The sequence below is a fragment of the Centrocercus urophasianus genome, unplaced genomic scaffold (genome assembly GCF_019232065.1).
Source record: "Centrocercus urophasianus isolate 14NV4802_14NV808 unplaced genomic scaffold, USGS_Curo_1.0 seq_23, whole genome shotgun sequence".
Classification (NCBI taxonomy): Eukaryota; Metazoa; Chordata; class Aves; order Galliformes; family Phasianidae; genus Centrocercus; species Centrocercus urophasianus.
In genome coordinates this window covers 9550454-9574326 of record NW_024884789.1, presented here as the reverse complement: position 1 = coordinate 9574326, position 23873 = coordinate 9550454, and the positions used below count along the sequence as shown (strand labels likewise).

Here is a 23873-nt window from a genome sequence, read left to right as displayed (position 1 = left end):
CCAGAGACATTGCTGTGCCTCCCATGAAGTTCTTCCCCAGCTACGCACTATGGCAGGACCACGAGCTGCAAGGGACAGCTTTGGGAAAAGCTACAGTGCTCAACTATTAGCACGTTTCAAGGGCTGGGAGGGAGATGGGAGCAGGGAGGAGGAGGAGAGAAGCATCACCTAGGGGATTCACATTTCCTCAGCAACTAAACCCTTCCTCAACAGAACTGGAGAAACTACCTTGCCAGCTGAAGAATCATTCCTGACACAACAGTGCCCTTGGTGCAAAGGCACAATTCCTTGTATTGCCTGACAGCTTAGATTTTGGGCTTCAAAGCTCTGCCTTAATACTTACCTGCTCCAAGATACCATTTGCTCCACATCCTGCTCACCAGGCTCAGCGCTGGCTTGCATACAAACTTTTAAGCACCAAAGGTGAAAGTGTTCCTCTGTCTATAACCTTACTATCAGACCAACTGTATCTCCCTCTACCACCCAAATGTTCACAAGTTCAAGCTTATCAAGCCTAACTGGATAACATACAGCTCTATCAGAGTGAAAACAAACCCCAATACCTCCATCTGTCCCACTTTTATGCCGTCTCTTCAGCCTTCTTTGTGTTTCTGATTGCTGTCCAATGTTGTAAAAAGGGGATCTTGCTATGTTCCCAGTTTCTCCATCACCTCCTTGCATGCTGGAGCAGGCTTCTTTATTTGCATTATTCAGTACCTTTTCATTTTTCTGCAATTGAAAGAACACTGTCTGAAAATCCAACAAAGAGCCAAACAATGTGTTCCACAACATACTATTTATTAAAGCTAGGATGAAGATGAACAAGCAACCCAAAGGACTGTATTAGCTCTGATTCTTGCATCCCAGCTGTATTAGTCTTGAACTAGAACTGAAGAGAGCAGCTTGAATAGCGATGGAAACAGGTACTCTTGCATAGAGAATGGTTACTAAGTGTAATTCCCTGCAATAGCAGTACCTGATAACACCCAGAGTTTAACTTTGGAACAGCAGTTGAGTCAGAACAGAATATTAAAGAGTCTACAGAAGGCATAGCAGTGAATATCTTTTCAGGAAGCTAAAAAGTACAGACAGGGCTCTGAACATTCTGCATCAGATGAGATGTACACTTTTAAATTTGGTTTATGTTTATATTAGCTTGACTTTCCCCGAGGGCAGTTAAAAACACTAGCCAAAAGTATGCCACTGCATCCCTGAAGATGAGTTAATGAGTAGAAATGTGATATCCAATCGCTACTGTACAGCTGTGGGTTCCACTGAACTGTAGAGGAATGCCTCCATTTATTTGCCTGTCCGCTCTGACATACAGAAAGAAATTCCTGAATCACAGTACTATAAACCTAAGAAACCACTATGAGTTTTTTAAGATGCTCCTAACTTAAGAGCGTGGATGTATGTCCTTAACTGATCAACGTGGGCATTAAAAAAAATAAATTAAAAAAAAAAAAAAAAAAAAAAAATCACACTCCTAATCTGGTTGTCTTCTACTACAAACACTGAGTCTCACAACCATACCTTATCGTATCCCTTAAATTGCTGGCCATAGATTTAGCCCTCTCTCAGAGTTCTAAAGAACTTGTTATAAATGACTGCAAACGATGGATTCCCCAATTCTCTGGATCAGGTGGATTTTATATAGTGAGGGAAAACGGGTGCAAATCACTCATCTGTTTTCTCACATCTCTTCTCCAGCTATTATTTACAATTCCCTGAAATATTACCTCTTTCCACTCTTGCTCATGCTTTTCCAGAATTTTGTAAACTGTCCTTCTGTAGGCCTTTTGTAAGCATGCCTTCAGTTTGTCCTTGCAACGATGATTTAATTCAACAGGAGCATCAGAAATCCTCTCCTCCCAGGAATGCTGACTATAGGTGCTTTTAACTAGCTCTTCATGGACTTCTCTCAACAAACACTCAAGCTCAAGCAGAGTCTTCTCCTCGTACCGATTAATTTCATCCTGAAGCCTTTTTGTTTCCTGAGCCTCCCAGTCTCGCTGCTTTTGGTCCAGTAACATCTTCATTTCTGCCTCCTTCTGAGCAGAGAGATCATTCACCTGCTTTGCAAAATCCTCCTTTGTTGTTGCAAGTACCTCTTTAATCTTGTTTCTGTGGTCATCTAAGAATGATCGGTAGTCTCTCTCATTTTGCTCTTGTATTTGTGCAATTTCTTCTTGCTTTTCTTTGTTCCACTGAGCACGGGCTTTCGCCACTGCTGCTTTGATAGTCACAGGGATTTCTTCTTCCTTTAGCTCTAATTCTTTCTTGAGAGAAACTACCTTTTCCTCAAGTTCTCTAACTATTGATCCAGATTTCTCTGGATTCTCACGCTCATTCTTCCATTTTTCTTCATCAGGAGAGAAAGCCAAAGCCAACTAGTTAACAAGTAAAATAGAGTCATTATAAATATATATATGGCATATATATATTATATAGCTACACAAACACACACACATATATAAAATATACAGAACATATATAGTTCACTGAAAAGTTCCTACAGCCTTTAATAAAAACATCATTATTAATGCAAAAATAGAAAAAAATATCAAGGCAGTACTATACTAGAAACATCATTCCTTAGTGATTCCCTACATACATGCATTCATCCATTCTATACAAGATTTGGAAATCCTGTTCAGAACTACTAATTTTCTGCTACCAGCTTTGCTGCAGTTTGTCTGTTCCCTTTTTTGCTTTTCTTGTTCTGTCTCTAGATTTACCTTGTACTCTTTGAGGTCTGTTAATTCCTGCAGCGATCTAGCACGTGCTTGGGTTAAAGCTGCCTCAACCTATAAAAAGATTAAAAACAAGAGTTCAGTTGGGACTGCTTATGTTTAAAGAAAGTAATACAATCAGACCAGCTGCATCTAATGGATCTCCAGATGCTAAAGAAGATACCAAAATGATGAGGATTATAAACTTCTTTCCATTAAAACTGTATAAACAAAATTTAGCTTTCCTCAGTTATGTTTCAAAATTCCTGCAAAGCTCAACCAGCTGTGGTCAAGTGATACGTAAAAAGTTAGAGATAGAGAAAAAGCTATATGATTCTAATTATTATTTCTAATACAATAAGTATCAACTACTGAGCTTGAAAAAAAAACAGAGGAAAAGCATATTTTCTAAAAAAAGTAAAATAAAATTTGAGGTGACCCAGTGGCACATATAACTAGACCCATTCAGCATATTGGCACCTGAGAGTTACACAAACTCCAGGCAAACAGGACAGTCATTTGTTACCTGGCTGGCAAGACGTTTACGGTATTTACTTTCGAGTTTTATTTCAAGTTCTTTTAAGGCCTCTTCAGAGGCCTTTTTTTCTTTCAGAGCCTTCTGGATCTGCAGCTTCTGATCCTCAACAATCCTTGCTAACTCGTCAGTTGAAGCATCATTCACACATGTTACTCTATCTGTTTGACTGCTGCAGTCCTTACATTCAAACACAGTTTTTTTAACTTCTTCCAGCCTACTTTGCCACTCTCTTTCTATCTTCGCAATGACGTCTTCCTTCTTCTAAGAAAAAAAATAACATATATGTGTAGACAGATAGATTTAAGACATTCTGCCCCATCATATAAATAGAATTTCAATAGTATTTAACAAATACAGCATTGCTGAAGAGAATCAAAACCTAAACCCTCAAAAGGACACCTTAGCTGGACCCCTCATCCCCCCCCTTTCCCCTGCACCCTCCAAATTACACCTCCACTGGCATTTAGTACAGAAGGAGTTGTTTATTTTTCTTCCTTCTTCTACCTAGCCTCCATGGGGAAAGACATGTAGCAGACTTCCATAGGAGGACTGAGCCCAACAGAACAGAAAGCTGAACTTTTGACCCTCAGATTAGGGTAGAAAACTCCAGTATGTTACAGCTGTGATTACATGCTGCAGTGTTACTTCATAAAGCCTAATTTTCCAAAGATCACAATCACCTGCAAAACCTACTGACTTCAGAGGCTTCTGAAACAACAGCTCCTCGTCAACCACTTCAAATGCCAGAAGAGCAACACATAAGACTACCACATATCCATATACTCTTTCTCCAAAAAAATAAAGAAATTCATCCAGTTAAATCAACAAAAAACAGGAATCCCAGTATAAGCTTCTCACCTCTTTTTCTTCCTTTTCCCAGTGCAATTTGGCAAATGCAACTTCCTTCTCAATCTGCACTTCTTTTTCTTTCTGCCACTGCCTCTTTGCTTCAGCAATGGAATTACTGTATCTCTCCTCAAGCTCACTTCTCAGAATTCTAAGTGATTCTTCTTTTTCTTCTAAAAGCTGTTTCTTGAGCTAGGAAAAAACCCACCAGTAATTAACAACAATAATAATAAAATAGAACAGTTAAAGCAAGCCTTCACCTGTGAATGATCTGTCTTTAGGAGCCAATATTTTGGGGAAAGACAACTACATGAAAAGGAGTAGCTGCAGGAAGAGTTACCAGTACTGTATTTTAAAACAAGTCTCTGCCCTGAACCCTCACAAAGTTGGAATACACAATAGTGAATTTATCTTAAAAATACTTTAATATGATATGATGCAATAATACCTTATCTTCTTTCATCTGCTGCTCACGTGCAAACATTTGTCTTAAAGTAGTTTCCAAGGTGTCCTTCTCACCACACACTGCTATGTAACACTCCTTCACTGCAGTCATCTCTCTGTTCAGCTCCTCTATGGTAGCCCTTCACAGTACAAATCACACATTAGCAATCCATTTTTAAACTCACAGGATATAACTGCTTTGAAAGAGCATTTCAAAAAGCACAAAGGGCCAGACATGAAGCACAAATGTTTCACAGCATTGAAAAAACTGAAAATGCTTACTTCAGCTGCGAGACTGTCTCTTCATAACTTTGAATAAGCTGCTGTTTTTCTGCAGCATACCTCTGCATCATGTCTTTCTCAAACTGGGCTTTTGTATCCTCATGGTGTTGCTGATATGTTCTTTCACACCTATGATTTCAAGAAAGGAAAACACTGCCTATGTGAGGAATCCTCTTCAAAATGGGGTTCAGCTTTTGTTTCAGAACAAAGAAGCTACATTTCCAAAGCAGACTCTCCTCATGAACACACGCAGGATCAAAGTTCACAAAAGAAACTAAACAGTGTTAATGGACTTAACCTGTCAATGGCTTCTTGTTTATCCTCATCAAATTCTTGAACCATCTTTCTCATCTGACAGCAGAGATCCTGGTTTAAGCTTTTCAGTTTTTCCTCGTTTTCTTTCAGTTCTTCAATGGTCAAAGCATGGCTCTGCACAAAAAGGAGTCAAGTAGCAGGTGAGTTTTAAGGCATCTTCTATAATTGTAGGTTTGGGGGGTTTTTTTGTTGTTTTTTTGTTTGTTTGTTTGTTTCTTTGTTAATAGGAATGCAAAGCATTTTTGTCTCACCTGAACTTCTCTAAGCAAAGTTTCATTTGCCTTTCTGAGTCTCAAAACTTCTTCCTTAAGATTATCAGAATCTAACAGACTGGCCACCAAAGCATTGTTTTGATTTGTCACTGGCTAAAAAATAAAATTAAGATGATAACTTTCAAAGGTGCACACTCTAGAAACAGATTCCTTAAAAAGAGTTACAGAGTTACAACTGTATTTTACTTACAGAAAGCAAAATGAAGCAAGGACAGTACAGCAGTGCAATAACGGTATCACTGTTACTCTTCAGAAGTTTCATAATGCTATTCCTAAAAGTAGGTACTCGACATTGTGTTTGTTAGCTGACTGCTGTTATCCAGCTGAGAGACTACACCCCTGAAGCAAACTATATTTCTGTCCCACATCCAGGTCAGAACACACGGATTACAAAAGTGCATGTTACAACTCCAATCACGTCACAATTTGAAGTTAATCACGTGGTCAAGAGACACACAGCATTAAAGATATTTTTCATGGATCACAGATTTGTCTGAGTTGGAAAGGGCCTTTAAAGATCTAGTCCAATCCCTGCCATAGACAAGGATACCCCCCACAAAGTCAGCCCCATCTAACCTGACCTTGAATACTTCCAGCAATGAGGCACCCCCAACTTTTGAGCAACTTGTTCCAGTGCCTTGCAACCATCATAAAGCAAAGAATCTTTTTCCTTATATGTAACTTAAATCTATTATTTTCTCAACTCAAAACATTATCCATTATCCCATCACTAGGTGTCCTTGCAAAAATCTCTTCACCTTTCTTACATGCAACACTTAAGTACTGAGAGGCTGCAACAGAGTCTCCTTGGAGCCTTCCTTTCTCTAGACTTAACCCCAGCTCTCTCAGCCTTTTTTAAAAGAGAAGCTCCAGACACAAGTCCTCCAGCTCTGAACACTTCTGTGGCCCACTCTAACAGGTCTACGCCTTTCTTGTGCTCCAGGTCCCAGAGCTGGATGCAACACTGAAGGTGAGGACTTACAATGGTTAAGTAGATTGGGAACAATCACCTTTCCTCAGCCGGCTGGCTGTGCCTCCTTTATGCAGCCCATGAAAGGACTGATCAAATTAGAGAGCGAATGCTATGAGGAAGCAATTTGTTTGACAACCCATCAATTATACCACCACTATCAGGCAAGTAAATTATTGTATCAGAACTCACTTAAAAAGACATATTCTGCCCAAGTTATGCTATTCAGTTTCTTTCTTTCTCACCACAGATACAAAACAAGGTATCACCAAAACAACAATATTTCCCTTAAGATCAAAGGCAAATCTACTTAATTACTATGAATTGCTACATAACTTTCATTATTTTTTTTGTCTCGTTTTCATAAGAAATTTAAATGTTGCTTTGATTTATTAAACCATAATACAAATTACAACATTACTTGAAAAATATGTGAAAGAACAAACCTCCAAATCTTTTGATGCTTTTTCTGCTTTCAACAACTGCTTGAATTCTTCTAACTTCTTCTGGCAATCTTTAAGATCATTTTGTAATTGAGTAATCTGGTTTCTCTTCATTTTATTACTGCTCAATAAGCGTTCCAGTTCAGCTTTTAATTCTACAATAATTTCATCTTTAGAGAGTTCTTTATCCATGTCTCTGTTCTGTATTATACTATTAGGGAGAACATAACCAGTTCAGTATTCAGAAGACAAAACACTTATCCAGAAGTCAGTCTTAGCAAGAAGAGCAAATGATACTACCACAAATACAGAAGTTCAGCTCTACGGGATAAGAGTAAAAAGGATGTGAGAACATGAACACAAAAGCCTCATGCTTTTTCATTAAGCTGCAATTCACGTACACAGAACACCTTCATTCTGCTGTTTCTCCTAGAAGATCCATTCTCACATGACACAAAGTACTTCAGGATGACTTGCTATAGAGAAAGCATGAGCATGAAGTAGTCACATGGAGCAAAACCATGCACACATCCATACAATTGGCAAAATAGTTATCAGCAAGCATAATGCAAGCAGGAAAACAGAATTTTTCCACTTTTTAAAGATATGTCTGCCTGTTGTCGAGAAATTCAGTGGCACTCCGTATGCAGATCAGTTACTCAAGTATACTGCTACATTCCCTATGACATATTTCAGATTTTACAGGAAGAGTTAATGAAGCAGAGTTCAAGTCCTGAAGAACACAAGGCCAGTCTCCCATGCCATGCAACTGACTGCTTCTTAAGCATCACAAGTGAAAACACTCCTTACTTTGTTGCACATGTTAAATGCTTTCTGCTGAACTCTCATGGCAATTGATTAAAAAAAAAAAAAAAAAAGAATCACTCCAGGAACACCAAAAAGGAATCACACTCAAGGAACAATAACGTAGTCCTAATGAAACCTAAGTATGCATTAAGCAATGATGAGCCATTCAACATAACACTTTGAATTCAAATTCCTATTTCCCCAGTTACCTGTGGATACAAGCAGTATCTATCACAAATAAAAATAGGAAGTAAAAAATTGAATTTACACATTGCTTGTGTAAGTTATGGAAGATTTCAGATTTTTTTTTCCAATAAGAATTACTCAGTACCTGCAGAACCTTGAGTTATTCATGGTGACTTTTTTAATCCCCAAATCTACACAGGAATCACTGAGGTTCGCTTGCAGCTCTCCACCTGCATCACTCAAAAATACTCCAAGTTTGGCAGCAGATTCATACAAAGTTATTTCTTCCTTCAGTTCCATTAATTCATCCTTAAAAGAACAGATGAAAAAATAATAGAGCAGAGAAACTCTAAGCAAATGTATCAAGACTATGATTCTTACAAAGAAAACAAATACATGGAGTTATTCTTTCTATACACCAGTTGTATTTTCTTGAGCGTTCTATTTTTTTTTTTAACACCAATCATTTTGATAGCAAAGCATAACATACAACAACTACAAATTAATCAGTTAATATTTTCTGTTGCTCAGTACATTCTATTGATCTTACGGTTCATACATGAAATTAAATATTACTACTTCTTTCCTTGTGATGCCCCGTTGTTCATTTTACTATACAAAAAGCATACACAGTTCATACTCTAGTACCTGTTAGGGTTCCTTGCTTTAAGATGATAGATCTAAAGAGATCACTTACTGAACTGGAAACACAGACGCCCAGTGGTATTTAAGAGGACTCCTTAGCATTTCTTCTTGATGGCACATCAAAAAATTTCAGAAAATAAAACCCACAGTCTTCCCTACAGGCCAACTTATGACATTCCCAACACACTGAATTTATGTGCTTCCTTTTCCACAAGCGGGTCAGACGCACGATGTCAGACTTGTACCTACATACACACAGGTATATGTACGAAACCACCAGCCTGTCAGCTACAATGCTCACCCCTCTAAAATCAAAACCTAATTAAATGTGAAATATTTAATAAAAGAAATTAACCTGCAAAGCCTTGTTCAGGTTATTGCTTATCATGTGCGCAGACTGAGCTTGTTGCAACTGAAACCGTAACTGATTTGCCTCCTGTATGGAGCCTATTGCAGGGAAGAAAAGAAAAACAAACAGAAAAACAGCAAAGCATAAATATGAAAGAAAGACCATGTGATCTAAATAAAACAAAACACAAACAAAAAAAACCCCACAAAGAACAATGGCAAGAATACTCACTGCACCAAACAGGTGAGCTTGGGCTACTACTGATCTCCAATTTAAGTGACAATTTGAATTCAACTTTGGGAACTATGCTGACTTAATTTTTTCAATTTTTATTGTAGCTGTAAAACAAATACTATGAGAAGCAAGATGTGCCAAAGGTTTGCTTTCTGTGTAGCTCATTAGAATTTAAAAAAAAAAAAAAAAAAAAACAAAAAACACACACAAAACTGTGCAAAGTGAGCAGGAACAGGACAGCGTTGGAAAACTTTTGGCTCCTCCAGAGATAAGGAATTTTGTTCTAAGAGTTTGCCAATTTATTATTGGTGTAAGGCTTCTGATGAATAAGGCATGGAGGAAAAAGTCATGATGGTATTCCAGCTGGCAGTTCAACTCTTAAAAATCGTTTATATAGTTTCTACATTATACACAGCTAATAGGTTTTTTCTCCTCCATCCTCACCACCATGCTCTCTCTGGACAGACTTTTCTTCCAGATTCCCACAGTTCTCAAGCAGAACATATACTTAAATCCAGGATCTGGCAAGAAAGGCATTTCAGTAAGTTATGTTGTCCTTTCCTAGATAGCAAACAACTATTAAAACATTTCCATATCTAATGGGAGCCACAAGACATACACATAATGAGCAGAAAATTCTGTACACTGTTCCTACTGATTGAAATTGTCCAGAAGCAGTCTCCAGCTGCAAGAAAACTTCTTAAACATTTGCATTTAGCATAGCAATTCATACTGAGTTTTTTACTGTACAACAGTAAAGCTCTGCTTCATAAAGACCTAACTAGTGAAAACCACGAGCATGGCTGCTCATGCTGAAACTTCCCAAGAATTAAAAGCTTCAGTTCTGCAACTACTATTTTTTTTTTTCACACCAGCTTTTATTTATTTCAACTACAGAATTTGTGAATAGACATCTATGCCAAATGAAACTTGAAAAGGCATGTAAGAAAAATGAATAAATAGATTTTAACAGCACAAAAAGCACCCAAGCTTCCACTGATTTAATAGTGGATATGTTTTAAACGTGCTTGACAGTACAAGGTACTAAGCATGTAAAGGCTGAAATTGCCAGGCACATGCTGACAGATCAGCTACTATTGACCAATTCACGACAGATAACACTAAAGTATTCTTAAAATACTTTTAAATGAAGAAAGCATCTGTAGTAGCATAACATTTGTTTAGTAGTCCACTATACATTCAGCTTGATGTTGAGCACCGACTTGCAACAGCATGCTTTAGTTGTTTGTGTATGGGAAGATATGGTGTGAGGAAAAGACTGACCTGTTTGCAGTAAGTTTGCACACTGCTTCTGGCTTTCCTCAAGACTTCTTGTCAATCGATTTATTATTTCAGTTTTTTCACATTTGGTTTCTTCCAGCATTTTTTCAAGTTCCTTAACACGCTCTCCTAGATTTTGGCAAAGCTCTTTCTAGGAAGAAGAATTGTTTTTATTCATGCAACAAACACTGAACCATCCAAAATAATGACAAGTGATCTCTCAGAGCAACTGAGTTTCCACAAAGAAACAGTAAGTATACCCATGTAAGAACAAACATGGATGCACACTGTCCTGTGCTTCCTAGAGCAGTGTGTTCTTAGCACGTCAGATAGGCCCTGTGATTAGTGACATGTACTGAGTTCTCAGCCCAAGCTTAAGTCAACAGAGCTTAAGCCAAGCCAGTAAGTTTCAATGCAGTGTAAAACAAGAAATGTAATTTTTCATGTGATAGGAAGTCCTCCATATGGCAACATTTAGCTAGGTGTAAAGATGAGGTATTGTACCTCCTTTCAACTTATCTTTTTTTAAAACCAGGAGCTCACTAGAAGCAGTGCTTTCTCTTATGCAAAATAAGATAGTTAACTTTCCAAATGCACAGCCCATTTTCATGCATTTTTATGTTAAGATTCAAAACTACAGGCATAGAATGAAAGTTCTTTAATTCTATTTTCTTTATACGAAAGAAGACAATTTATCAATGTCCAACTAGAGTGCATTGTTTGAATACAGAAGGGCAGTAATATCTATTTTATTATGCTGGCTTATAGCAGAGGCAGATGTTGGTGATATGGCAGCTGAGATTGAAACTCCCTGCCAGTATTCCATTACATTTTGTTATCATGTGACAGATGGCAGCTGAGGGGCAGCATGGCAAAATGGCATCTGATGTGGAAGAACATACAAAGCAAAGGTGTGTCACTGAGTTTCTCCATGTAGGAATAAAATAAAATAAAATAAAATAAAATATCACAGCCAATGACATTCATTGACACTTGCTTAACATTTATGGAGAACAAACAGTGGATGTGAGATCAGTGAGGCAGTGAGTGCTGCATTTCAGCAGTAGCAACAGTGACATGAAAGACAAGCCATGATCTGGATGGCCACGTGTAGCTGTCACATCACAAAACAAGGAGTATCTCCATCAGATCATCAGCACAAGACAGTGGTTTACAACCAGGGAACTGTAAACAGAAGTGAACAAATGCACTGGAATCAAAGGCGGCAACATTAGAATACTGCAGTTTGTGCCAGGAAGGTCCTGTGAATGCTCACACAGGAACAGAAAAAAAAACCACAATATGCAAGTTTGTCAAGACCTACTGAATCAATATGAAGCTGAAGGTGACATCGTTACCAGTTATGATACATACATGGTGTCACCACTACAAGCTAGACTCAAAACAGCAGTCCATGGCTGGGGGAGATCTGAATTCCCCATCAAAAAAAAGGTCTGAGTTGCAGTACTTAGCAGGTTAAGTAATACACACTCTCTTTTGGGATAGGAAAAGGGTAATCATTCTGGATTTCTCAGAATCTGGACAAAGCACCAAATCAGATCAAAAATCATAGCACTGAGTAAGCTGAAGCCTTCAAGCTGGAGCCACACAGAGGGAAAAAAAAGAAAAACTTTCCCTTGCAATATGATAACAGGAGGGCCCATTCAAGTTTGAAGTTGGTTGAGCACATTGTCAATCTTGGCTACAGCATCCTACCACACTCACCGCATAATCTGGGCTTGGCACCTTCCATATGGTCAGGCCTATGAAGGACTACGTGGGTAACATTTTCCTAGCAATGATGCCATCATAGCATCTGTGAAACAGTGAGTCACCTTCATTGGAACAGATTTTTACAAGCACAACATGTATTTGCAGGCAGTTCATCACCTGCAAAAATGCATAGCTAATGGTGGTAACTGTGTTGAAAAATAGCATTTGGTATCTGAGAATGTGCTCTATCAAAGTGTTGTTGTGCTCTTTGTATCTGCTGTAGTTTCTATGGAAATAAGCAGGAGACATTACTTTCAGAGCAACCTGTGCATTTCACGGCATAACAGACTGTTACTGTGTATCACATGTTGCATGATTATAAAACCCAGTCTAAGTAGTGCTTCTCTTTCCCAGATTTCCCAGGTATTCAACTCAAGAAAAGACTATGCATAGAAATAACGTTCAGGAGGGACATTAAGACAATGAACTCTTGCCTCCTCTGGTAAAGCAGCCTTCTTTGCATCTGTTATATAGGCCATTATAACTTCTAACTGTTTAGTGATGTTTATAAACACATATCACACAGGCTTCATAATGCTGAGACTTGCACAGTATTTTCTTCCTCTTTAGCTAATACCTTTCATATGGAGCTCTTCAGATTATAAGTCCAGAGCATTCAGAAGAGTACTCAGTACCCTATAATAATTTCTCACCTGCTCCTGTAGTGCAGATTTTGTAGTATCAAGTTTCTGCTCTAATGATAGCACTTGCTTCTCATGCTTCTGCTTGAGTGCTGTAACAACAGCATCGTGCTGTTCTCTGGCTCGCTGAAGAGTGTCTGATCGCTGAAGTTCTAACAGCTGCTTCTGCATGCTTTCCATGGCTACTTCTGCCACCCTGGATTGCTTCAATATCTGTAGGAATAGTACTAGAGTAGCTCACAAACATTTTACCTTTGCTCCAATATTCTGTGTGTCAATTCAGTTCTTTTGTGCAAGAGTTGCTAAAATTCTTGTTGCTGCCTGGATTTTAATACAAACTGTTTTTCCACCAATACACCCCATTGATTCACCTGCAATCATCACGCACTGCGTGCCAGGAGACTGGCACTTACTTTTAATGTGACTGCACTACAAATATTCTGTAAAGATCTTTCACAATAAACAGTTTAATAATGTGTACAGTACCTGCTCCTCATTGGTAGTAAGAGTCTGAATTTGAGTTTCAAGCGCCTTTATTTGGCCTTCAAGGTACACTTCCCGTTCTTTTCCATTCTGATAGAGTTTTTGAGATTCATGAAGACTAACAGCCAAACCATCCTTTTCACCTTGAGAGAGAAGAACAATAATTGCGTGATACTAAGTCAAAGCACCAGAACAAACAAGTTGTTAGATATGGATAAAATCTAAAATCTGATATCAGTACAATATTTTACCTGTGACCATTGAAAGCTGATGGCTCAGATACCTAATCTGCTGTGCACTGTTTTCTAGCTTTTCATTAAGTTCTTCCACTCGTCTCTCTCGTGCTTTATTTAGAGCTTTAAGTTGAAGAATCTGCATATTCTCTGAAGAATCTGCCAGAATTTCAAACGGAGCGTACCGACAAATTAGTGCAGTCAATTAAACAGGTTGGGATCATAAGCAATTCTTGACACAATATATAGCTTTTCCATAAAGAGCCAAATTCATTGTTAGTTCAGAGAAGTGCATTATTTTCTATCCATGTTTGAGTCACATTACTCAAATAGCTCTGTTGGTTTTGAACTCCATTGCTCAGAGCAAAATAAAACATGTTTATGATCAACATCTGATATGTATAACCTGCTGTTGATTTCCAGCAGACTTTTAACACAAGCTTCAATTCTGTTTCAAGTCTACATAAAAACTGCTTACTTTCTTCATTGCCTGAGAACTCATGCTGCAAATCTTCATACACTTCGTTTCTTCTCGTTCCTTCTTGGGTTACTGGAATTTTTTTATGAACGTCATTTTGGTAAGGTTTATACATCACTTTGTAAGATTCTGCTGACTGGCCACTAACAACTTCAGATGTAACAAACGGCTGCTGTGACAATATATAAGAATAAAGAAATGAGAGCTACAAATGTAGATTCCTCAATTAAAATAATTTTCCTTTTTGTTTTACTGGTTGATATCAAGAAGAGGTTTAGTATCTCCTCTTCTCATTTACAGAATCCTATACAGGATATCATTCAACTGTAAAAATAAAAACCGTAACAGAGGCTTCTGCTTTAGCCTTCAATTTCAACTGAGTAAACACATGCTTCAGTGCACCGCATTCATTTCTCCTCATGGATTTCTGGCTAGCCAATGAGGAAAAAATAGTAATGTGGATATATAAAAACTCTGATGTTTAACACTTTCCTGTTTTAATATGCAAAATTGATTACAGAAACCTTATATCATTGTTTCAACTGATAATAACAGATTAAAAGCATCTGGAAATATTACTATCAGCAACAAAGCCTATGAAAATTTTCACCAAGTCAGTAAAATACATCAGCTTCTAAAATACCTTAAGATGTTCCTTTGGAGCATCGGGAAAGTTTAGTATTTGATTCTGTTGACTGTTAAATTCTGGATTATGGCCATTAGTGTATGGTCTGAAGTTCTCAGGAAGATGATATAAATTGCTCTGCTGGTAGCAACCTGGAGCATTAAATCCATCTCTATCAAGATAGACATCATCTGCATCTTCTTGACTGTTCTGTCCAGAGTAATCTTCTTTCACATCGTATAAATGTTTCATCTGATCGCTGTTATGCAAGCCATTCCAATTCTTGGCATGTTTTTCAACATGGTCATTTTGCTGGTCACACAAGAATTGGTCAGGGTACAGATTTTGTCCTTGCTCATAACCCTATAAATGAATAAGAGAATTAACATTTGCTCTCTGAAAACTCAAATTTTTTCTTACCAGCTCTCAAGGGAGAACTATTTCAAATGAAAAGCAGAGCATGCTGCCTATGGTAGAACTACTTCTCTAGTGAATTTAAAGAATATTTAGTATGTAATCATCCACAAGTAGTCTCTATTCATTATATCACAGTTTACACAAACTTACATTTTGAGCATCAGTTATCAATAGATGATCATTCCACCTTCCATCAGGCTTTCGAGCTTCCTGTGACCTAGAAAAAGACAAAAAGCTTAGTTATGGTACTTAAAAAAAAAAAAAAAAAAAAAGAAACACGAATGCAGCAACAACAACAGCTCACTTCATTAAATTAAGAGGTGCCCCAACCATACTGCAGTACAGCAGGCCTTTTACTTAAACTGCTTTCTGTACACCTCCTTTAGTAGGGTGTATGGTGATAGAACAAGTGGAAATAGCTTCAAGTTCAAAGAGGGTAGATTAACGTTGGATATAAGGAAAAAGTCTTTTACAGTGAGACTGGTGAGGCACTGCAACAGGTTGGCTATAGAGGTGGTGGATGTCCCATCCTTGGAGGCTTTTTGAGACCAAACTGATCTAGCTGTGCATGCCCCCATTCATTGTAGGACAGTTGCACTAGATGATTTTTAAAGGGCCTTTCCATCTCTAAGGATTCTACGATCAGCTGAGATTTGGTTCTATTCTCAAAAGCACGACTTAAAAAATAATTAAAAAAACGTAGTACAAAAAGCCTTACTGCTCCTCAGTCTCATGAATGCTAGAGTCCGAATAGCTGGAGAGCTGGTCTCCACTGTCATCCAGCATATCATGGGGAAGGTCTGTCAACAGCTGTTGCAACTGAAACAGAACAAACCAACATACATTCAACTAAAATTTGGCAGACATATATTAAATAAGCTGCTAGCACAAAATCCTGTTTTTTTTCCTTCACTGAAAAGAAGTCACTCGTTCACAGCACAGGAATTCACAGACTTACACCCCACAAGGCTTCACAGACTACTGATTAACTTAGTGATGTTTCTAGCAAATTTTTTGGTGCAGACTTTTCCTAACAAGAGATAAGTGAAAGGCCACCATGTAGATGTGGCAAACAAGGAATGAGGAAGTGGTTCTTCATTTCTTTTCTTAGATTATCAGATTACAGCTGTTGCCAAGTAATTACAATGCATGAAAAAGCTATGAACAATGCAAAAAGTAGGTGACAGCAGCTTTTAGCATCCTATCTACTGCCTAGGCAAGAGATGATCAAGGCCTTCCAGCCTCTACATGTAACATTACAGGGCTCATTAGGTGCATCATCTTCTTATCTCTTCAGTTTTTACATCACTCTTGCAAAACACAGCCCACGCTGTTCTACGTTCTCTTTATAAGAGTAAAACGTAAATTAATAAAAAGGACAATAAACTGTGGGATACTAGTTACAAAAGCCTTCAGATTAACTTTTTTCTAACCTCTTGCTCTCTCGCATAGTCCTCTTGGTCATAGTCTTCATCTTCATGCTGAGTCTGCAGAGCCCCACTATCAAAGTCGAGGGACATTGTGCTCTAACAGTATTTTCCAGTTCCCAGGGAAACCTATCACAAAACAGGAAAGTATCACACGTGATGAAAAGGAAATAAACGTATTCCAAAAAGCTCCTGAATTAAGGAGCCAAACAGACAAATGTCTTTCTGAAAGTTACACTGCATGTTAGATGTATCATTCACTTGAATTTGTTTTCCAGTATGAGCGATACTTATTTCTAAGAATTCACTATTTAAAGCAAATTAAATAGTTTAATTTGAACCCGAGCGCTTTTATCACGAAGTTACTATAATTAAGACACTCTTGCTTCGCTTATTCCTAGGCACGGATCGCGCTCTGCTCCAAGCAGAAGCACACTACAGCTCAGCGAAGGTGAAGCACACTACAGCTCGGCGAAGGACCGGGCTGGCTCCAGGCGAAAAGCGCTTCGCGGCGAGACCCAGCAACCTCAGCATCACTCCGCTGTGGCTCGGGCCCCGAGGCGCTGTTCCGCCCCGCAGGCCGGCCTCATCCCGAGGCCCGGCTCTCCCTCAGCGCGGCGCCGGCGCCCCGCAGCCACGCGCAGCGGGAAGAGCCTCCCTGCCGGCCTCCGGGAGAAGCGAAAGAGGACCCGGCCGCCGCCACTCACCTGAGGTGCGGGGAGAGACGACAGTCCGCCTCCCCTCCGACACAACGACAGCGGCCCCGCCGCTTTTCCGCATGACAACCGAACGTGCGCCCGCCGCTCTGACATACAGCCGCGCGCGCCAACCAGCAGCCGGAGCAGCGCCGGATCGCGGCGCAGGAAGAGACGAGCGGCCTCTGCGCACCGCCTCGCCCCGCCCCAGCCGCACTCGGCTGCGCTGCAGACCCGCCGGCCTGATTGTTTGAAAGCAGGCGCGCGTGGCCGCGGGAAAGGGTCTGGCGCGCTGATTGGCTAAGCGACAGACCAATTGGCTGCGGCCTGTTTGCGGAGGGGCGGGCTTTTTCCGGAGATGGGGGAGTGCGCGCGCACGGCAGGCGGGCAAGCGGGCGGGCAGCGGCGCCATTTCGCAGCGGGACGTGGCCGTTGCCCGGCAACAGCGCGGTGGCGTCATCAGAGCGGTGCCCTCGTGACGTCACAGCCCGACGGCGCGACGTTCCATGGTGGCGACCACGTCATGGTGCGAGCTGGCGGCACAGCATAAGCATTTCTCACCGTAGGGCGTGTTTTGAGGGGCTGCTGTCACCCCACTCGTCACACAGCTGCCACATGCTGACCCTTTGTTCCCTTCGCCGTGCTGTGCTGGCAGGGTGGCAATGGCACAAGATGTCCGCATTGTCACCTGAAGCCCTGGAGGGGCACAGCCATAAAGTGGCTGCACTCAGGGGGCTGTGTCACATGGAGTCACATGGCCTCCGGGCCTGGCCACAATCTATCTAAAAAAAACAAGTTTCTGTGAGCTCACAAACTCCTTATGCAGAATAGCCTGCAGCAAACATCCAAAATAAATTAAAAAAAAAAAAACACTTTTTTCAAACAATGACCGCTTTGTTCAGCAATGAGGAAAATATGTAATAGCTCCATCTGGTGACACTCAGCCTTAGCTGTGAAAAGTCCAAAAGCTGAAAATGGAAGCTGGGTTTGGGGAGAGGCATCTCAGTCATTTCTTGTAGTATTTTTATTGATGGAAGCAAGCAGATACGCGTATTAATGTGTTTCAGTGAAATTTATAGACACTTTGAAATGGAATTAACATGCTAAGCCTTGTAAATGGGGCTTTATAGGCAACATTAGCTGTTTTTCCCAAGGGTGCTAGTAACCATTACAGCAGAGATTAACCAATGCTTGCAATTTCCTCAGTATTTCCACTAGTAGTTTTAAATGAAGTCTAAATGAAGTTATTTTAAAAAGAAGTCTGTGTGTGCCAAAAGTTCAGAGTAACCTTCTCAAGATGGATGTTTTGGAAAAGTTTCCACAATTCAGATATTTTTAAATTTGACATAACTGCATGGGAGATGCCATAATTTACAGGAGGCGATCCACGGAGGAGATAAGCAGCGTTAATAAGCAAGTAGAGGCACATAGGTGTTAGAAACTGAAAACCAAATTCCTGGTTCCACTCCAGAAAAAAGGGATGCAACCCACGGAGGAACCCACAGTGCAGCAGTGGATGTGGCCTGAAGGAGGCTGCAGCCCATGGAGAGCCCATGTGGGATTAGTTCAGGAAGGACTGCATCCCACAGGAGAGACCTCATGCTACAGCAGGGGCAGAGAGTGGGGAAGAAAGAGTAGCAGAGACAAAGTGTTACGGGCTTATCACCGCCCCTGTTCCTCTGTGCCATTCAGGAAGAAGGAGGGTAGAAGGGGTGGATGGTGTTTTTGCCTTGATTTTAGTTCTCGCTTCTACAGTCTGTTATTAATAGACAACAGATTGCATCAATTGCCCTTACGCTGAGTCTGTTTTGCCCACTATAGTAATAGGTGAGTGATCTCCCTGTCTTTATCTCAACCCACAAACCCTTTCTCTATCATATATTTCACTCTCCCATTCTGTTAAGGAGGAGTACTTAGCTGTGATCAGTGTTAAATCAATCACTACACTGTTGCAACACTGCCCTGTTAATTCACACTTCTTTCCCTTTTCCTTCATAGTTTTACTTCATACACAAATGATTCAGGAGCAACAAAATAAAGATTCTGGTCTTACTTTTGTTTCAGTTTGTGGTATTCATAGAGCAAGACTTTGTTACACAGTGTTCCAAATGTCACATACACACTCGGGATGTTTTTGCACTGGTAAAGTGAAAATTGATGGAGTGAAAAAGTTCTTAAGTCAGTATTTTGAGTGCCAAATTAATACAGCTTTGAACTCAAGCTATCCCAACTCAAAACAGTATTATTCTAGTCACCAGTAGCTGTGATTTTTGTTACAAAACAGAGTTCAGCATATTTGCTTTCTATGACCTGTTAGAAAATTCACCTTTGATGAAAACATCAAAGTCACCTTATGCAGGTCTTCCTGTCCCCTTGGCATACCACAGAAGTAGCTATTTTTGCTTCAGTTTGATCAGTGAACTCACATCAAGCATTTTACACTGTATGAAGTTCAGTAAGACCTAAGAATAGAAAGGAAACTATGCAGGCATTTACTATCCCAAACTTAGAGTTTCTGTCCATCTGACCTTGCGCTGGTACAAAACTTTAGCAAGAACTTCTTTTAGGGACCTTTTTTTTTTCTCTTTTTTTTTTTTTTCTTAATGCCAGAGTATTATCCAAGGAGATCAGGCACCAATATTTTAAAGCTTCTCACCTCTTCAGTTATATGTAATATCATGTTGTTCTCAAGGAATGAAGCATATTTTGTGCCTGCTTAGCTGAGGAAGAGTAAAGCTAATTATGGACTGCTCTAAATGTGGCTCTTTACATCATATTCTCTAAGAAAGCTTATGTCCTCAATTTTTTAGTCCAAATGACTCCTTTTGTTTTCCAGAGGACAGAGCTCTTACTATACTGTCCCATTTAACATGAAGATAACTTTTTCTTAATAGTCAAATATTTTCTTCTGCTAATTGGTCAAAAACTGTCTACCTGACAGAACTATGTTGGTAGGCTAGGAGACAGAGAATGTCCCTGCCAGTGCCAGAAGACATTACTTATCTTAAACGTACAACTTTCTCAGGCTATTACCTGGACTTTCAGTCTAATTTCCCAGATCTATCTTCCCTTTTTTTCAGTTACCTACTAAATCAGTTTCTTCAACAGGAAGCCCAAGAAACTAATGTGAACTGGGAATATACGAGTGTTTGTATTTAGATTATTTATTGTGACCAAACAATAGATAATTTTCCTTTAAAAGACTTTAGGAACAATTGAACTCTACGTGAATAAAGAGGAAATCATATATTGTTTTGGAAAGAATACTGAATAAGGGCACATGCACAGTTCAAACAGTCTTTTAAATAGTTTTCTCTCAAAATGTATCATTAGTTTTGTTCAGCTTTTCTAGCTTGTAAACAGCTATGTAATTAATGAAAATATATTTAGCCTACTTTTAAAAAGAGATTACTCCGGTATTAATTGGTAATAATAGTAAAATTTTATGCAAGACAAAAATATTAGGATCTAGCATGCTTGCCCCTTAGTAAGTTCTATTCCAAAATTATATTACACGTATCAATTTCAACTCTGTAAATATTGCATAATCTCAGTCTTTGAGTTGTCAGTGATAAAAAATAATCAAGAAACCATACAATCTTTTTGTATTGTGAACACCATTCATTTCAAACATTACTTGCTAGTAAAGTGCTGTTACAAGCAAAATGAGATTGTTAGTGTCTATTGAAAGCAGGTGATATTTTAGCAATATTCAAATTGCATTTGTTTTGGCAAATAGCGAAAAGGTTAGACATGTTTGTTTAACCATCCAAAACTAATTCAGTATAAATAATATTGGTTTCCAATAACTCTAACCTAAAAGGCACGTACTAATGTTCCAGTGGTTCATTCAAGTGAGCTTTTACATGTAGAGGTTTGATTGTGCTTTTAAATAGTTACTGATTCAGTATGACCTTGAAAGTGACATTTGTGCATGTCTAAAATATCCTCTCGCAAATGAATCTCACACTCTGAAGGTGTAATTTTGTTAAGATTATATATATCTATATAACTATGCTTATTGATCTCTATAGATCTACATAGATATACACATATACATATATTCATATATACACACACACAAAAGGATATCTTCTGGAACAGCAGTAGAAAGTGCAGTCTATTCCTTTTGAACTGTCTTCGTAATATGAAGTTTTATAATAGTCAATGAAGTTTCCAGATACAAATTGTCTTGGGGTTTGTGAGATCCAAGGGATTATTTGTGATAATGCAAGTGTCCCATATTACTCTCTTTCCTTACAGGCTGCTTCAAGCTCACTTCACTTCCAGAAGAGATGATTGGCAAATTATTTTCCATATGATATTGAATAAGGTGACCCACGCTATCAAATATATGGTCTTTGGTTCTCACCTGATGAAAGAAGCAAAAGATTGTATTTAAGGTTATACTGTGCTTGAAAGTGGTTGGATGCGAGCCTATTCCATTGAAGTCAAAATGCATTTAAGCCACTGAACTCAATGGAGCAGCATCATTAGGCTGTAGACAGCAATTCAGACTTATCCTCTGACTTATCAAGAGACTGAATGTATAGAACTGGGCTGATTCTGCTAAAGGGAACAAAATAAACCTTTTTTTTTTTTTTCCTCCACAGGAAGGAGACATTTTTCCCTAATTCCTACTAAGAATTTATTTTTTGATTTATGCCTCATTTGAGGATTTTCACTTAATAGTGCTCTTCTAGCTCCAAGCAGAAAAAAGCAGAATTCAGCTGACATCAAGCCAGCTCTATATTTTCTGTATCTAGAAGTACATTACTAACCAACTTCATTATTTAATGTTAGGGTTATTTTTCAAGCAATATACTGATGACTCAAAGGATACGTTAAGTGTGCACTAATTATCAGCACCTGGACTACAGCAATATTTAAGTACCTCACTTCTATTTCCATGGTGCTTCAGCACTTATAAGTTCTTGAACTTTAAAAGCTACCGAAGTCACCCACTGGCTCAATTTAAATTAACTTGAAGGGAATCAGATTAATTCCATGTCCAGGAAATCATTTTGCAGTGAAATCGCTGAGCAGCTCTCAGGTTTCCATATATGAAATGTTCATACCTTGCCCTCAGGATCCACCAAGAGAAGATGCTTTGCTTGCCCTCCCTGAAGTCCACTGAGGACATACTGACCAGGTGATGATGTGCTCTCTCGCACCAAAAAATCCCCATCGTTGACTAAGAGGCTCTCTGCTGCTTTCCTGTTTAATTTGCCATGGTAACAATCTTCATTCCTTAGCTGTTGTTTTATTTGTGGCAGAACACAGAGACCAGCTGTGTTGCTTGTGGCACTCTGCTGCACAGTTTCTGGTAACTCTGAAATGAAAGGGAACATACTGAACACTTCTCCTAGAACTTTATCCGAAAAGGAAGAGGGAGACTATTTCTATAGCTTTTAAAAAAATCTAATGATTCAGTCTTGAAGCTGTGATCAAACCAACCTTGCAGACTGCAATAGTATACAAACATGAATGCACACAATCCTCAAGAGCATTCGGTAAAATTACCATATGATCTCCTCCCATATTTTAGATGGATAAACATTGGGTTGCTAGGCAACAGGGTTTGGAAAACATGCATTTTTCTGATGCTCCACTGTTTTGGTTTTGTATTTCTTTGGTTCTATTAAAATCAAATCTTCCCTGTTAAAAAAAAATAATAATAATAAAATCAATCTGTTCTTTTTAGCCTTTAAGATCTAGTCTTTCCTTCTTCCTTAACAAGCTCTGAAGAGGTTGTCAAGGCTCACTGGGAGAATCATGTTGAGTGGCTCCAGCTATGTGCAGGAATGTAAGACAACATGGCCAACGTAGCCAGAAGGATTACAGCATGATGCATCTGCTGTGAAAAAACGAACAATTACTGAATGTACTAACAAAACTGGGTGGTTTGGGATATAGCCAGTCAGACTGCAAATGATTCACAAGCAACATTTTTCTAAGGAAAATAAAAAGGATACCACTTCTTCAATGAAATTGTGCAACTCAAGGGTCCTCAGGATATAGTCAGTTCCTTTTAGAGCATAATGCATGCCTGGGTTAGAAATGTCTCAATGGTTACAGATTTCCTTTACAGTGGATATGATCCAGCCCTCAGCCCCCTCGTTTGTGTGTGGAGCCAACAATGACAGAAAACACTCAGTAGGAAACCATAAGATGTGATTAAATAAAGTATTTCCAATAATGAGGGTAATCAGCAGCAACTACATAGCCACCTAATGGATATCCACCTCTTGCAGTCTTTAAATCAAGACTTAATTGGTCATACATTAAATAGATAGTACTGATCAAACAATCTGCTTTAGATGCTGTTGGATGAGATTCAGTGGTCAGATCACTTGTGCAAGAATTGCGAAAAGGCGGTCCTCATGTTCCTGCTTTGACCTTGCATGCTTATTGCCTGTGAAGCAAAAGCATTTGAGGTCATTTCCAGCTTAGAGTGGGCGAGATATGAGTGTACATGAGAGCCCTCTTCCTTGAGCACAGTATAATCCCAAGTATCTTAGAGACTTGTTCATTACCAGCTGAGGAAAATGTGATACTATTCACTGTCACCAATCAAGACTATTACAGAAGATGGAGGATTATTCCAAATACTCATTGTCTGTACTTTTCACTTTCAACCTCCTTTGTCTTGTATTTAAGAAACAAACAAACAAAAAAACAACAAACAAAACCCACTAGGAAGGACTGCACCCCTACTTCCTATATTTCTTATGAGGAAACCAAACTCTTTCTCCAT

General features: G+C 39.1%; 2 protein-coding genes across 2 annotated transcripts in view; both read right to left on the bottom strand.

Annotated features, from left to right (window-relative positions):
* The window catches only part of CEP152 (centrosomal protein 152), a 25721-nt gene extending 8509 nt beyond the window's left edge, over window positions 1-17212 (bottom strand). Inside the window, exons 1-22 of the mRNA XM_042824531.1 lie at window positions 17129-17212; window positions 16428-16550; window positions 15713-15813; window positions 15145-15211; window positions 14596-14940; window positions 13953-14124; window positions 13493-13633; window positions 13245-13384; window positions 12771-12971; window positions 10348-10495; window positions 8836-8927; window positions 7981-8144; window positions 6846-7053; window positions 5409-5522; window positions 5141-5271; window positions 4843-4971; window positions 4565-4700; window positions 4129-4308; window positions 3259-3531; window positions 2739-2807; window positions 1740-2390; window positions 564-729 (exon numbers count right to left, since the gene is read on the bottom strand). Coding sequence (XP_042680465.1) covers window positions 564-729; window positions 1740-2390; window positions 2739-2807; window positions 3259-3531; window positions 4129-4308; window positions 4565-4700; window positions 4843-4971; window positions 5141-5271; window positions 5409-5522; window positions 6846-7053; window positions 7981-8144; window positions 8836-8927; window positions 10348-10495; window positions 12771-12971; window positions 13245-13384; window positions 13493-13633; window positions 13953-14124; window positions 14596-14940; window positions 15145-15211; window positions 15713-15813; window positions 16428-16514 — 3715 coding nt within the window. The 5' untranslated portion in view covers window positions 16515-16550; window positions 17129-17212. The remainder of the gene's footprint in view (window positions 1-563; window positions 730-1739; window positions 2391-2738; window positions 2808-3258; window positions 3532-4128; window positions 4309-4564; window positions 4701-4842; window positions 4972-5140; window positions 5272-5408; window positions 5523-6845; window positions 7054-7980; window positions 8145-8835; window positions 8928-10347; window positions 10496-12770; window positions 12972-13244; window positions 13385-13492; window positions 13634-13952; window positions 14125-14595; window positions 14941-15144; window positions 15212-15712; window positions 15814-16427; window positions 16551-17128) is intronic.
* A 1575-nt stretch (window positions 17213-18787) lies between these two features.
* Window positions 18788-23873, bottom strand: part of SHC4 (SHC adaptor protein 4) — a 28340-nt gene continuing 23254 nt past the window's right edge. The window contains exons 12-13 of the mRNA XM_042824750.1: window positions 22195-22448; window positions 18788-21488 (exon numbers count right to left, since the gene is read on the bottom strand). Of these exons, the coding sequence (XP_042680684.1) occupies window positions 21333-21488; window positions 22195-22448 (410 nt within the window). The 3' untranslated portion in view covers window positions 18788-21332. The remainder of the gene's footprint in view (window positions 21489-22194; window positions 22449-23873) is intronic.